The following is a 14,909-nucleotide window of genomic DNA, read 5'->3' on the forward strand; positions in this document are numbered from 1 at the left end:
TCCTCAACTACACACAGAAGGATTCTTGTACAGTGGAAGCTCCAAAGTGAAACACAATCTGTTTGACCCATTGGAAAAAACACCCGTTCACTGCCAAAGCCCTATCCAATATAAAATAGGTGCCTTGGCGCCATCTTGTGGCCAAGCACCTATGTTTAAATGAGGAGGAGGAACTTCAGTCTGACTATTGTCGGGTCGTTCTACTTTGGTGTTTCCACTTGTTTGAGGAGCGCAGGAAGAGTTGATTGAAATGCACCAACGAGACAAAAAAATAAAAATAAAAACCACCCGGCTTCCAGAGCGCGGGAGCCTTTTGCTACTTTAAGAACAAAACAAAACAAAAAAACCTGCAGCGGGAAGCATGAGTTTCACATTCGGGACAGAAAGACAGAAGCGCTGCCAGCAGCGTCGTCCTTTTAGGCACTGCGTGTTAAAAACGGGCTCTAGAACGGGTCAGGACGCACAATGAAACAAAATGGACACTTGTCGAGTGAGGCATCACTGAAATTCTTTTAAAAAAACAAAAAAAACAACAACACTCGACTAAAGCATTAAAAAAAGACAAAACACTGAAGACTAACCGGTGGATATGAAAAGGCCTTTGAGCATTTCATCCATAATCTTGATAGCCACCTTAAAGTGCATATAGTAGTAGTAGTTTATCCTTTTTTTTTCTGGGGGACTACTAGGGTTGTTTTGAAGCTTGTTTTTCTACAAATGCTAACGCTATCGTGATTGACACTTCAACAGCTGTCCACAAGTCAATACACGCAACAGATACGCCAACTTAGCCGAGTCGCAGCCAGTAATGGAAGCCGGTCGTGTTGTACGCCTCCGTCCTGTTTGTTTTTATTTCATCATGCTGCGTCTGTGCTTGTGCTGCTTGACATCGTAAAGTACATCCTCGACCACAACAGTGAACAATGAACACAATAATAGCCATGCTAGCAAGAGTAATAATCCCATGATGACCGCAACATGCTGAACCCTCGTTCTTTTAACTGTCTTACAAGTAAGGACAAAGTGTACGAGTACGTGGACCGCAAGATGATATCCAAAAAGACTCCATGGAAATCCTTTTAACCATTAATTTAATATCTCTGATAAGAATGACTGGAGTATGACTAAGATTTTTTTTTTTTTAATTAAATCTGACGGCCAATAAAAAGGTACATCTAAAACCATTTTAATCTCAGGGAATTATTTAAATTTTCAGTTCACTTTATAAGAGATGCTTTTGTTTTTGTTTGACATTAAATCAAAGAAATGTGAAAGTTTAAGATTTCAGGTATTTTTAAATTGTGGGGAAAAATATTTACCGGTATTTACTGCAGAAAATTAGAGAGCTGTGGTATATTAAGTTTCCATTTAACTTTTTAAGACATACTGATAATGCAAACATATATATATATATATATTTTTTTTTATAAATTTAAAAATAAAGTCTAGTGTCCAAGTTAAATGAAAAAACAAACAAAAAAACGTACATTTTGAAGTCTGCAAATTGTTCAATAAACATGCATTATGATAATACAACAAAGTAAAGATTCGTATTTAAAAAAAACAAATTTGACGCCAATATCCCATACCCCAATATTTGAAGCTGAAATTCATTTTCTGTTAAAAAAAAAAAAAAAAAAAAGTTACAGCCTCCGGTGGCTTTTGGGCACCTTTCGTGGTTTCCTTCCAAGTTTATGGAGGAAGTCTCACAGCCACATGCACGGACAGATAAGCAGTGAAAGTCTTTGCCTCCTCTCAACCCGCCATTTTACTTACAGGTATCTTGGTAAAAAAAAAAAAAAAGTTCATCCTTTCGTTATGCATCTTAATCCTGCAGCCTGGCCTTGAAGTGCTGGATTGGTGAGTTACTAGTGAGGTTTACTCGCATACTATTACGCCTAAAGTGGTAAGACTTCAAGATCAACTGGGGCTTCAGTATCTTGCTCAAGGATACTTCGACACAGTCACAATGGTCTGGGATCGAACCAACAACCTCAGAGTTGCGAAGTGATCCACATCTATCCCAAAGTTGTTTTATTAGTGATGAAAAAAAGCATACTAGTTCATTCTACCAGTGCACTGAAGTGTGTTATAGTGGATATCAAGAATATGGAAAAAATGCTCAAACTGCCTTCCATAGGAGTCGTTTGTTACTCGAAAGCGCTCGGCTGCACTGGTGTGGTTCAAAACCTCAGTCAGATAAAAAAAAAAAAAAAAAAAAAAAAATGCAATTGTCAGAATGGCCAGCAGGTGTCATCACTGAGGCACTCAGATGTGAAACTGGGTGTGTATTGCGTCAACCTGAGCTTCTCGTGCTTAACTTTGTCTCGGTCTTAAAAACAAAACAAAACAAAAAAAAAGCTGGGAGCTTTTAAAGAGTCCATCCTCCAAGTGGAACAGGCTCACGTGGACCACGCCGGGTCTGTCCCGAGGCCTCGCTCCCAAGCCGCCTGCCCTCCCTCCTTCCTTCCTTCCCTCCCGCCTTAGTGGGGCAACGGAACCAGCACCTCCACGTAATTGAGGGGGAAAAACCCCGACTGGCTGTTGAGCATGCCCTCGTACCAGTTCTCGTCGATCTGATTGGTCAGCGTGATGATGTCGCCCTCACGGAAGCCCAGTTCGCCCTCGTTCTCCGGTTCAAAGTCATAGAGCGCCTTGCAGCTCGGCTGCTCGGGGACTGCGAGAAAAAGCAGGACTTTTACTAAAACATGTATCGTTTGTCAATAGTGGTAAGCAATACAATAAAAATAGTTCACAACTGTACTTATAATTTGGGTATTTTTATTGCTGCCCAATGTCAAAACATGTCAAATTCTTAGCTTATTTTGGAGGGAACCTATTATGCATTCATGCTTTTGTGCTCAGGCCAAAGCATCATCTAATATAAAAGTGTCACTTTGGCGCCATCTTTTGAATCACCTAATTTTGCTACTGAATCAATATTTCAACCATGACTTTTTTTTTTGTTTTTTTTTTTTTGTTTGTTTGTACGTCTACCTAAGCACAGAGTGTGAGTACATTTCCCACCTCTGCCTCTTGTTGTCTTATACTTCCTCCATTCACACCCCCACCACCCGTGTCACTGATCTGATCTGGGACCAGCAGAGCACACACAGGAGCGCCATGCACAAACAAACTACACAATTGTCTCTAAACAATTCACTCTTTGTGTGGCGTAGCCGTCGAGTTCGCAAAGAGATGATCATGCTTTCTGCCTGTAACAATGTGTTACGTCTCGAAAGGTATTTTCCACTGACACGAATGGATTTGTGATGTTAATGTTAACCCTCCCCACAAAAACAATTATTGATATGCTTTATCAATGTTTGTTTGTTTTCAGCCAACTAGTCTAAATAGGGTCCTTTAGTTAATATTGCATTAGTGGACTATAAGTTAAACAGCTAAATCCAGCAGTTTTTGTCAATATCGGAAGGCGGCCATTTTGCAACTTGCTGTCGAGTGAAAATGACATCGCTGTTGCTCAGGTCTCAGTTGAGCTGTGATTGGTCGTTGCCTGAGCAACTGTGGCAAAATGGCTGCCCCCTGTGACAGATAAAAATGGCTGAATTTTCCACAAATGTAATATTAATCACAATGTCATGTTTAGACTTGTGAGGTCACATATAGCATATTACTGTCAAGAAATGTTTAAGGTTGACTTCCCCTTTAAACACGAGGGATTTTTTTATCAATTATTACATTTGAAGCCATTTTAGCTGTGATGAAAAAAATATCAAATTAAATTAATAATAAAACATTTAACCTGACAGTAAATAGTTGTTATGGAAAAAAAACTTGTAAAATGCAAATAGAGTTGCAATTAAGTAAGCCTTCCTTACCAGTCCGACTACAACAAATGTTACACATCATACAAAGTGTTAAGTGCACTTTTGTTGAAAATCAAAGATGATTGACAAGATACAATTTGAAGCACAGATATGTTTCAACACCACATGATTTCAATGTGGCCATTTGAGTTCCTTTTGTGAGAAAAAAAACCAAAACGCTTTTCCGCTCAAAACACAGGATGTGGATTTGTTTCACCACGTGTAAAGTTAGCAATGAAAACATGAAGCGCATGTCGAAATTCCCCAACGATTGAGTTCTGTTTCCTACTTTAAAGAAAAGATGCAACGCAAAACAAACCCATAAGACCACAAGAGAAATTCATGCTCCGCCCACTCACTCACGCAATGTTTGCTTCCGAAAAGACAATCTGGCCCAGCGAATTGACGGCTCTGGTGATGTCACGGGCAAAAGGAACAAGGTCAGTTGGACAATGGCTAGCCAAAAGACACACGCGCGCGCGCACATGCATGTAAACACTCCGGATGTGTGTGACATATTTCTGCTGGGTTGCACTGACTCATCCAGGTCTTGTGCAATCACGTTGGAAATGGCTGGAATGTTTATCGGTTCAGTTTCACAGAAACAGACCTTCGGATGTGCCTTCGAATCAATTGTCGGACATTTTATGCGTATCCTCCTCCAAAAAAAACAAATTCAACTCTTTATGAGAGGCTCACCTGAGTTGCGAGAAGGCAGCGGAGCCATCGAAGTGTGGTAGCCCCCGTTGGAGTGGTTGTCGTCTCCAAAATCAAACAAAGGTTTGGGCTTGGGCGTGTATTCGCGTCTTGGTCGGGACTGGGCTTCGGTCATCCTGTTCGAAAATATGTGCAAGCCATCACATGACCAGTTTTTTTAGTCTTGTTTGAAACAATGTGTTCAAGCAAGGAACTGTGCATTTTATAGTCCCATGTGGAAGCCTTGGACGTTACATTCATGTCAAGTTTCCATCCAAATGTTTTGAAATTTATAAGCGGATTTTGTGCCCGTTTCCATCTGTTCTTCTCTTGCGAATATGCGTCGCAAGATGACGTATTGAGGGGGCCATAATTCACCCACGGAACGTTGGGGAGTTTCCGGGTTACATTGAGAGCAATCAATAAAGCTATCTAAAATTACCTTTTTTTTTTTCTTTAATTATAAAAAAAATCGTGTTTCTTTGTCTTTCCAAACATATCTTACTTTATCATCTGTCATTTTCTGGGACTACGAACGTACGTGTGACGTAGTGTCGGTTAAAATGTGCGACGTATATCCATTTTCTTGACGCTGATTGGATGATGCGTCAATCTACACGTTTGTTTTAACCAATCACGGCCATGGGTGAAAATTTCGTCTTCGTTATTGCCGAAGGGGGGAAACGCACGAAGGTTTTACCAGCTAGAAATGCACGAAGCGCCTCTCGCTGTTCAACATTCAACAAGGAAATGGTGAGTAATTCTGCGAGAACAGAATTAATTGCAGACTCCATTCGTCCATTTTCGGTTTGTTTGTTTGCTCCGGCGTCGGCGCTAGCTTCCTGGTTTCGTCACAGTTGCATATCCCGCCCCCAATCACAATGTCGCTCTGTGATTGGTCCCAACATTTGCGAATTTTGGGCTTTTTTCCCCCCGAATTTCTGGCGTTTCCATTCAATTTCTTTTTCGCAATTCTGAATAAAAACGTGGATGGAAACCCAACTAGTTTTATGTAAGCGCACCTTTCTCCAAGCTTGTCAGAGAGATCTTCCAGGACCTGAACTGCCTGCCGGTGGTACTGCAGCTGGGACTCCACCAGAGACGAAAGCTGGCTCACCTGCTCAATCTACTCACAAACACACAACACAGCGTCAAGAGTGGCCAAAGCAAACTAAGTCCCGGATCACGGTTCAAAACCCGAGCCCTCACGTCGGTCTCCAGCAGGTTATACATGCTCGTCTCGGCAATCTCCTTCGACTCGTGAAATTTCTCCAGCGCCTGTCGGATGTCCTCGTCCGGAATTTTGCCCTGCCGCTTTTTTTTGTAGTCGTAATCCAGGCGGCGACCTTCCAGCTTCTTGAGGTGGTGCTGCAGCAGACGACGGCGTTCAGTCTCCAGAGCGCATCTTCGTGAAATAAGACATGCGATGTAGTGCAGTGTAAAAAACCTGAATTTCTCGGAGGTCCTTGTCGCAGAGGCCTTGCAACGGGTCGATGAAGTTCTGTTTGACGTCAATGTCGAGCGAGTCTTTCACTTCTGCCATTCTCTTCATGGCTTCACCGACTTCCACGAGGGCGCCGCCTGGAGATGACACGAACCGCTCAGCGACACAAGCAAGCATCAACTTTTTTTAGCCACGGTATTTTGCTGACGTACTATCGCTTCTGGCTATCAGGAATGATACCTAAACCCACCTTGCAAAAACCTATGATATAGAGAGGCACATTCATTTATTTTGTGTAGTTTTATAAGATCAAACATTCAAAATGTCCACCCAAATCATATAATTTTGTCTAACAAGTCTGCCAACATATAAAGCTCATTAATTCATTTGCTCCCAAAAACGTATAAATATGTACTATTTTAAATATCACCATGCTCCCAAAGACGTATATATACGTTTTTGTTTCTTTTTAGACCATACGGAATGGTTTCATGCCGCCTCTTAACTGAAGAGAGTGCTTGAAGCAATGGTAGTTATTATAAAAACAGCCAGCAGGTGGCAGTAGAGTATAAGAGATCATCCAGGGCCATGTTGCAACAGGCTCATTTCCCCACTGTTTTAAACAGATGTGAATAATGATGAAACTTAAATATATTCTAATGCTAATTGCTACAAAACGGAAACAGATAGAAATATACTTTTTTTTTCCTAATGAAAGAAGAGATCTAATCTTTCTTTTGGTAGGTTCCATGTTTTTCTAGCAATATATACAACATTCTACGGGCCTTGCAAAATCTGTCACAATCCAGTAAAAGAGCTGGGAGCGAATGGGGTTACTTCAGTGAAAATGTCTGGGAGTCAATGAGTTAAGAGACGAATACAGTACTTGCCAACGTAGCAAATTTTGGGTTTCGTCAGGGTTCGTAATGTTGTCGGAAGGACGTTTTAAACGTGCAACATTTTCTCACGAATCCATTGAATCGCTAACGGTGGCGTTTTGTCCTAAGATATCTTGCCAAAGTTTTTTTTTATATTTGTTTGATGCGCCAATGCTAGAGGCCACGTGAACGTTGTTACTATGGACTTACACCTATAAATCTTTGAAAATGTTTAAAATGGAACCCTGTAAGTAACTGCACCTTGTGCTTCAAGTCTTTAGGGCAACGCTTGCTAAACGTATGGCATTGCTCGACTCTACAAAATTTAAACCCGAGCGAGCGGCAATCCCAGCAAGGTATCCAAAAGGTCACCTTACCAAAGTTAGTCTCCTCTCCGAGTTCTCTTCCATACTTGGTCATGCATTCTCCCAGAAGGCCCTCGGCCTGTGGGTAGCCGGGGTTCTTCACCTGACCACGGATTTTAGACATGGTGTTCAACATGGACAGTTTGGCCCTCGATGCTGCGGGAGCAGAAGGAAGCTGATGACGCTCTTCCAAAATGTTGCTGCTGTAAATTTGCCAATCTCACCAGGGTTGGGCTGGAGATATTCTGATGTTTTGGAGATCACCTCTGCAACAGCTTTACTGGTCACGTCCACTTTCTACAGGGACACACAGCAAGAATTGCAACATGATATTGTGGACAATAACATTATCAGTGAATATTAGGGGTGTTAAAAAAAAAATCGATTCGGCGATATATCGCGATACTACATCGCGCGATTCTCGAATCGATTCAATAAAAAAAAAAATCTTTTTTTTTTTTTTTTTTTAAGAGCTCATAATTGTTCATTCGGTAGTCTTACCGATTCAACGTCTTATCATCATTGCCTTTTTTTGTGTGTGTGTGTGTGTGTGAATCGATTTTTAAACTTCCATTTTTAATGGAAAAATATTCAACAAAACGTCTGACTTCGGGTTCGGATTCACACCTTGAGCATGGAAGAATGTTATATGAACGGAACATTAAGCCTTAATATTTTATTTTAATGCTGTTCAAACATGAAACAGATTACAACCTCTATAAGACTGAAATTTCAGATAAATAAATAATACATTTTCATATAAATCTTACACTCTACAAGCTTACTGATTAGTATTTTCTAAATTTGAATGAAAAAAAATCGCAACAATCGACTTATAAATTCGTATCGGGATTAATCGGTATCGAATCGAATCGTGACCTGTGAATCGTGATACGAATCGAATCGTCAGGTACTAGGCAATTCACACCCCTAGTGAATATCATTATTATTTTTACAAACTGTGGTTTGGGCTGCAAAACATTTACCCGGAATCTATAGGAATCAACAAAAATGATCCTGGAATTTTCTATTTACAATTAAATGGCGGTCTTACCCGCTCCAGATCTCTGAAGTCATCATCAAGTTTGGTTCCTTCAGCGCCGCCAACTTTCTCACTCACCATCTAGCGGCAGAGAGGAAGACAAAAGAGCCACGGGGGTGGGGGGGAGAGAGTATAAAGGCTGAGGTCATTTAATGAGGCCCATAAGGTTCTAATAGACACATCCACACGCCTGCTCTCCAGCCGAGTCCAAACATTTGCTTTACTGTATTGTTTTGGTGTGCGTTTTACGCTCACAAAGAACCACTGCGTGCCCTGTCAACTTGTATTGTAAAATTCAATGACAGGAGCAATGAATCAATTGTTTTGGCCTACTTTATTAGTTCAGACTCCCCCGCCAGTGATTAAATTGTACTTTTGGGCCAGGGCCACCATGCTAAACTCCCAAAATACTTCCATTACTACAGAGAATGAGTGAGTGTGGCTTGAAAGGGTCTGGCCTGGTCTGGTGAGTGACGTGGGAGCCAGGAAATTAAGAGTGTAGCATTGACTGTTGTCAACTCAAGTTAGCGGTTGGCTGTTCGCTGCAGTATCAGTGTGGGAAAAATAGTCACTACGATGCTTCAATGTAGAGATTTTGCTAATTTTTTTTGTGGTAGAAATAGTTGAGTTATTCGAAAATGTTCAAGAATAATTTAAAAGAAAAAAAACATTTTTTGGCCAAACGTACTAAAAGAAAAGAAAGATGCACTTGCACACTGCACAGTCTCAAATTTTAGAGGTAAAATGCCACCATTTTGGGGCAGTATGGAGCCCTGCTGCCTTTGTGTGAAACGGGCCAACAGTATATCACCGACTTCTTCCTTTATCTAACGTCGTTAAAATCTAACCTAACCCAATATAGTCACGTTTCCGTTTTAGAGTCCTTTGAGCGATGACACTTTTATGGCGTGCCATAAAAAAATAAAATAAAATAAAAAACAAGCAGCAGAATACAATTGTGAAACCAAGAAAAAGAAATTTGAAAGAAAGAATCTATTTGTGAACCAAAAGTATGTCAGTGTGAAAGCCAACTGAAACTTTTTATGTGCGTGATCCACTCCAATCTAATGGGGGAGCCGTGCCTTTATTTAGCAGCAACAAACCAGACTATGAATTTTCTAATTTCAAGCAAGCTTTATATATATATCTATAATCGCTTCAAAGGACGAGCTGTCAGCCAGGTAGAAATAAAATAAAACAAAACAACTATGAGTGTGTGCTGTGTTTCACGTTCCTCCAGGGTCCAATGCAGAAACACCAACTTCGAGAACGGTGATGATTTACAGCCCTGGGTTGCAGAATAACCATGTGACCCAATTTGTAAGCCTCATAAATACACTGCTTTTCGACCTTTACATCATGCTAATACTTATGACAGCAATCTGTCTTGTACTTCAGCATTTACGACGAAAAAAAAAAAAAAAGAAAAAAAAAGTAATTATCTTATCTGGCAAATCTAGCAACAAGGAAGTGAAAGAACCAAAAAAATAGTTTGAAATATTGGTAAGACACAATCTCCTTTTGTCATGGCTGGAATGACAGAGCGCTTCACACATATTTGGAGAAAGGTTAAGGTTGCAAAAGCAGCCTTGGGGCAGTCACGTCACAAGATACTGTATCACTGATTTGCACCCTTTGCCGATTTAACATCAAAGAAATCGAGATTTGTGTCGACACGAGGCCTTCAGGTTCAAGTTTACTTATCTGCTGAAGGGAGCTAACCAGCCTTAAATGGCTTTGTAAGGAGGGCAATACAGTTTTTATTTATTTAAACCTCTCAGGCTGGATTTATATTACACGGTTCAAGTGACAATTTTGGGGAGCTCTCGAGTGGCACCAGATCGTAATCGGGCCTCTTCTAAATGTGGATTAAAAAGTCAGATAAACTGGACCGCTGCCAATCCGAGTATACCAATCAGGGTCAACAAAGAGATAGTTTAATATTTGTAATATTTTTAAGTCAGCATCATATTTATTATTTATCATTTTTCATAAATGTTAGGAATGCATACTGGTCAAGTAAATGAAATGATGAAATAATTAATAGGATAATCGATTCCAAAAAGATGACAAGCTCGACCAGATCCAGCTACATACATAAGACGGAAAAAAAAAAAAAAAAAAAAGAGGTGTCCATATTTACTCTGCAAATATCGACCGTTTCAGCCGCTATTGAAGACAAAATGCTCGCGGTAATGTCATTGAAAACTCCAGAGATCATATTTAGTGTCGTAGATATGTCACTTGAAATGTACATGTAAACCAGAATGGGGCATTTGTATCTGCAGTGTAAATCTGGCCTACGTAACTATCTGTGCTTTCACTTCCCCGCAACATTGTTGTTTACATGTACACAAGCTTAGGGAAACGGAGCATTAAACAACCAAGAAATGTAGCAAAACTCTGCAATGGATCATCACAAAGCATGTTTAAAGTCCACATTAGGCTTCAAAGAAGAACTCATTTAATTTATTTGGATGGCAAGTAAGACGGAACAATATGAAAATCAACTGATTTTCATTAAATGGAAGAAAAAAAATTCTTGTTTATCTAAATTTCCATAATTTGGGGTTAGGATGAAAAATTCATTTTCCTTGTCAGATTGAAAAGTATATTATGCCGTGATATGATATCCCTCACAATCAAAATTGAGTATTTTTTTTCCCCTTGGTAAATCAACAGTATTCAAATTCCTAGCATATCTTAAAAGTTTAAGGATGTCTCAAACATTTTGTAAACAAATGTCTGGACTCTGGGCTCATTTTACAAACGGAGAAGCACAAACAGGACAAGTCGCACGGAAAAATTTAATTTGTGAGGAAAACCAGCAACTTTGAGCTGTTTCCACCCAGAGTTGCTCACCACGCCGGCCATGAAACATGCACAGCGAAGCGGAGCCAAGAATCGACGCGAGCCCATCAACAATCCTGCCTAACTTAGACAAAGAGAAGAAAATAAGGAGGCTTTATTGCAAAGGATTTACAGCCTTATTCCAAAACTACCAGCTATTTTAATTAACAGTTTTCTGCAGGACGAGCACAGTGCCCAGTGCTCTCACTGTACACATATAGCTTTTTAGACTGCAGTATGTTTTGTTTTTGAAACCTTAGCATACACTAAAAGTCGGCCTTACACTATTTCTGTCATGGTCTAATGTTCTGTTTGTTGTTAAAATAAATAAAATTGACCGTTTCACTAATCGATTATAGCAAAAGTTAATGTGCTGCATCTTAACATCAAATCACATTTTTGACAGGATACTCAAATCCAATCGTGAAACCAATAGCTCAGTACAATACGGTTGAGTGAACAATTACAATAAAGAATGACAGAATATATACTGTAAAAAGTGTGTTTAGTCCACTCCCAACCTTCCGCCACATATGACTCACTGTGCTATGTGTCATCAAGGGGTGAGGACTAGGAGTTCAGTTTACCATTCAAAAGAAAAAAATAAAGGTTCAGTAATTACTGTACCTTGCTTTTTAAAAGCCATTGCGTTCATTTAGTAACATAAAATATAAAAATTTGAAACTTAAAAATCACAGTAAAGTGAAAATGACACACCACAGAAAAGGCAATTTTGAACATCCCTGCCGAGTTAATTACTTTGAGTAAAATATTTTACTCTCTTCCAAGAGTTACGTGTGGCCTTCATGCTTGCCTTGCACTTCCCCTGGCCACCATTAGGAGATCCCGGACGAGCCCACCCCCCAAAGACGCACACTGTGTAAACCAACTGTCCTGCACTATATTTGTTTACGGAATAGGTGTGTGGTTAGAGCGCGGTTTCACTTCCTGTCCCTTTAATATGTTCCAGGTTGGATGCGACACACCTCGGTACTGAAAAAAAAAAAGTAAATACATGAACAGTTAAACCTTTAAACGAGTACACGTTTGATCATGTCATCATATACACGTGTCCATAATGTTTGTAAACAACAAGTACCAGGTTACTGCCAAAACTAAACGGGCATAAAACTAAACACCAAACAACTAGAATTACATACAAAATCAATTAATGGCTAATACGTGTTTATCAGGATTTGACGATCAATCAAAATAATCGGCATGAACCCTACCATCTGCCATCTAGTAAGTTATACTTTTTTGAAGTAAAAAAAAAAAAAAAAAAGGTGAAATTCTATAATTTCACTGCGGGACACCTGACGATTTCACATAATTGTGGTTCAAAATGACTGAAAGGTTTCACTTTAATTACAGAGGAGCTCACTGCCATCAAACTTTTTAGCCTCCAGCCATTCTCGCTGTCAAACAGCCAAAGGGAGTGTGATTTTGTTTGCCTGCCCTTTTAGGTTCAACGCATTCGGAGTTGATGATGATGTAAAAGCAGGCCCAAAAAAAATAAATAAATAAATGGACAGATCAACAAGGATGTGCGTACTGCTGGGCACTGATATCCAGTCCCGCTTCCTGTATGCCTCCAGTGAGGAAAATCCGAGCTGTGTCAACTGTTATGGAGAAGAGGGAAAACAAAGGAGGTGCAGTCAAAATTTAAAAAAAAAAGGGGGAAAGTTGTGATTAGCTCTGTGCGTTTACTTTAAATGGTGGTGGGCTCTGCAATTGGTACCTGGGCCTTTAATGGTGATTTACCAGACTTAATCCACATTTTTAATCTCACAACTATCATACCACTATCGATTATCCCATTGATTAAACGTGCAAGTTGATTTTGCATTATAAATAATACTAATTTATAATACAATAATATCGCTGACTTTGACTGCATGCTTCAAGGCAGAAACGTTGGTCCTACATTTTTTTTTTTGTAATCGAGAAATTTGAGTTAATCGATTGTTTAACTTTTGACAGCATTTATTGTGTATGTCCACTTCAAGCCAGCCTGACATTGCAACACGTTTGAACCGTCAGGGATTTCTGCATGTTCCTGACAGGAAGCCCGAGGCCGAAACCAAATGTCTTTCCTGCTTAGATCAGCAGGGGTGGTGAAGAAAAAAAGACATTCTTTTTACAGAATCCTCGCCCAGGTTGAGGAATAGTCGTAGAAGACCAACGTTTAAAAATAAATAAACAGCATTCAAACTCATCAATTGTGTGGCAAAAAAACAGAAATCAGTAGGGATCTACAATTGACCTAGTAGATTAAAATAATAATAATAAAAAAGGACTAACACAACACAGCTGGAGTGGAAAGGAGGTCAGCAGGTCTTCCAGAGAGCTGACACACTTCCAAATACACACAAAAGTTGTTTACTTCACATAACAATGACTCACAGAGAGACTGAAAGAACGACACTTTCTGACCTTTGGTAAATATAAATTCAAAGGGAACTAAACGCCTGGAAGATTCACCTCCACTTTAATTAGCTTGGGGGTGGGGAGGAGGAGACCGAAAAAAAACACACGAAAAAAAAAAACACAGAAAGACGAAACGCATCACAAAATGCAAGTTGCTTAAGTTCCTAGTGTCACCACACAAAGAAGAAACTCGAAGTTAGCAGTTCATTAGCATGAGAAGAAACTAAATCGCGCTAGCTTCAATGCTAAGCAAGGCTAACTACGAGAGTTGCTTTAGCTAGCCAAACCCGAAGCGGGGTGGTGCGTTAACAGCAAAAGTTGTACAAACCTGGCTCGCTTTATAAAACTGCTTCTTCAAGCCTGCCACGGACATGTTGGCGATGTCTTCAACTTCACTGCGAGTTTAAGTGGCGTGAACGTGTCCGAAGTTGGCCGCGCGGCGTTGGGGGCAAAACGAGTGCAAATGTTTCGGAGGTATCATAGGACTGCTCAGACGTCCGTCAACTGGGTCGGGACACGCCGACTGACCACGTCCACGTCCGCGGGGGAGTCGTCCCACTGTCACCGGACATACACACGCTAGGATGTCCCCGAAGTGTAATTTGGTGCGGTGGTGAGTTGGGAGCGAGTTTCCACGTATTCACACAAACAAATCTGCAGAGGAATGAAATGATTCTGGGGCGAGCTAGGGAATTCTTGCGTTGGCGTCTACTGCCCCCTGTGTGGTTGCGAGGGGAAGTGCAGGTCAGCTCATCAGACCCAGATGTTTTCGTTGTCCTTATATAACATAAAAGCACAAAACATTGTACCAGATCGTCAGATACAAAACATGATCAGTTGTCATATAGGCAAAAAATAAAGTGGGCTGAACACATTGACAAAGTGATAAATAAAATAGGTAGAAATTTATCAATTATGAGGAGATGCTCAAATTTCTTACCACTCAATTTAGACTATAGCTCAGGTCTAGCACTGCCATGTCGTATATATATATATATATATATATATATATATATAAACCTTCAGATTGTGCAGAATAAGGCAGTGCGTTGTGTACTTAGTTGTCCATGTACAACCAATATTGCTTTGCAGTACTTGGGGTGGTTGAAGGTAGAGAATAGATTTTCTGCTATATTGCAATTTTATATGGAAAATATGTCAATGACTAAATTGCTTAGGGTAGGCCTATTATATGAACAGTTGTCTTTTAGTTCGGATAAACATGCGTATAACACAAGGCATGCATCAGAAGCTGGATTTATTTTGCCTAAAAGTGAGAACAAACACATCTCAATGTGTATAGATCAATGATGTCATGGAATGCTCCGCCGGCACATATCATTCAAGAAAGTAACAAATATTGATTCAAGATGCTGC

At 40.1% G+C, this 14,909-nt stretch overlaps 1 protein-coding gene across 1 annotated transcript; it reads right to left on the reverse strand.

Moving 5' to 3' along the window:
- Positions 1 to 1,627: 1,627 nt before the first annotated feature.
- sh3gl1b (SH3-domain GRB2-like 1b) lies at positions 1,628 to 14,243 on the reverse strand. The gene is made up of 9 exons (XM_077533287.1): positions 13,861 to 14,243; positions 8,265 to 8,333; positions 7,435 to 7,507; positions 7,223 to 7,366; positions 5,971 to 6,104; positions 5,733 to 5,891; positions 5,546 to 5,649; positions 4,527 to 4,660; positions 1,628 to 2,677 (listed from the first exon to the last, which is right to left on the reverse strand). Exons 1-9 carry the CDS (start codon positions 13,903 to 13,905, stop codon positions 2,484 to 2,486), a joined length of 1,056 nt encoding a protein of 351 aa, XP_077389413.1. The 5' UTR covers positions 13,906 to 14,243; the 3' UTR covers positions 1,628 to 2,483.
- Positions 14,244 to 14,909: the final 666 nt, after the last annotated feature.

The sequence above is a fragment of the Festucalex cinctus genome, chromosome 10, assembly GCF_051991245.1.
Source record: "Festucalex cinctus isolate MCC-2025b chromosome 10, RoL_Fcin_1.0, whole genome shotgun sequence".
NCBI lineage: Eukaryota > Metazoa > Chordata > Actinopteri > Syngnathiformes > Syngnathidae > Festucalex > Festucalex cinctus.

What these genes read in the sequence shown, in the direction of transcription:
- sh3gl1b (XM_077533287.1), bottom strand. Translation starts at nt 13,905, where the DNA reads ATGTCCGTGGCAGGCTTGAAGAAGCAGTTTTATAAAGCGAGCCAG. An exon ending in ATATCTCCAGCCCAACCCTG is followed by an intron (nt 7,367 to 7,434) that starts GTGAGATTGGCA and finishes CTGCTCCCGCAG; the next exon opens with CATCGAGGGCCAAACTGTCC. An exon ending in CGGAGAGGAGACTAACTTTG is followed by an intron (nt 6,105 to 7,222) that starts GTAAGGTGACCT and finishes TGTCATCTCCAG; the next exon opens with GCGGCGCCCTCGTGGAAGTC.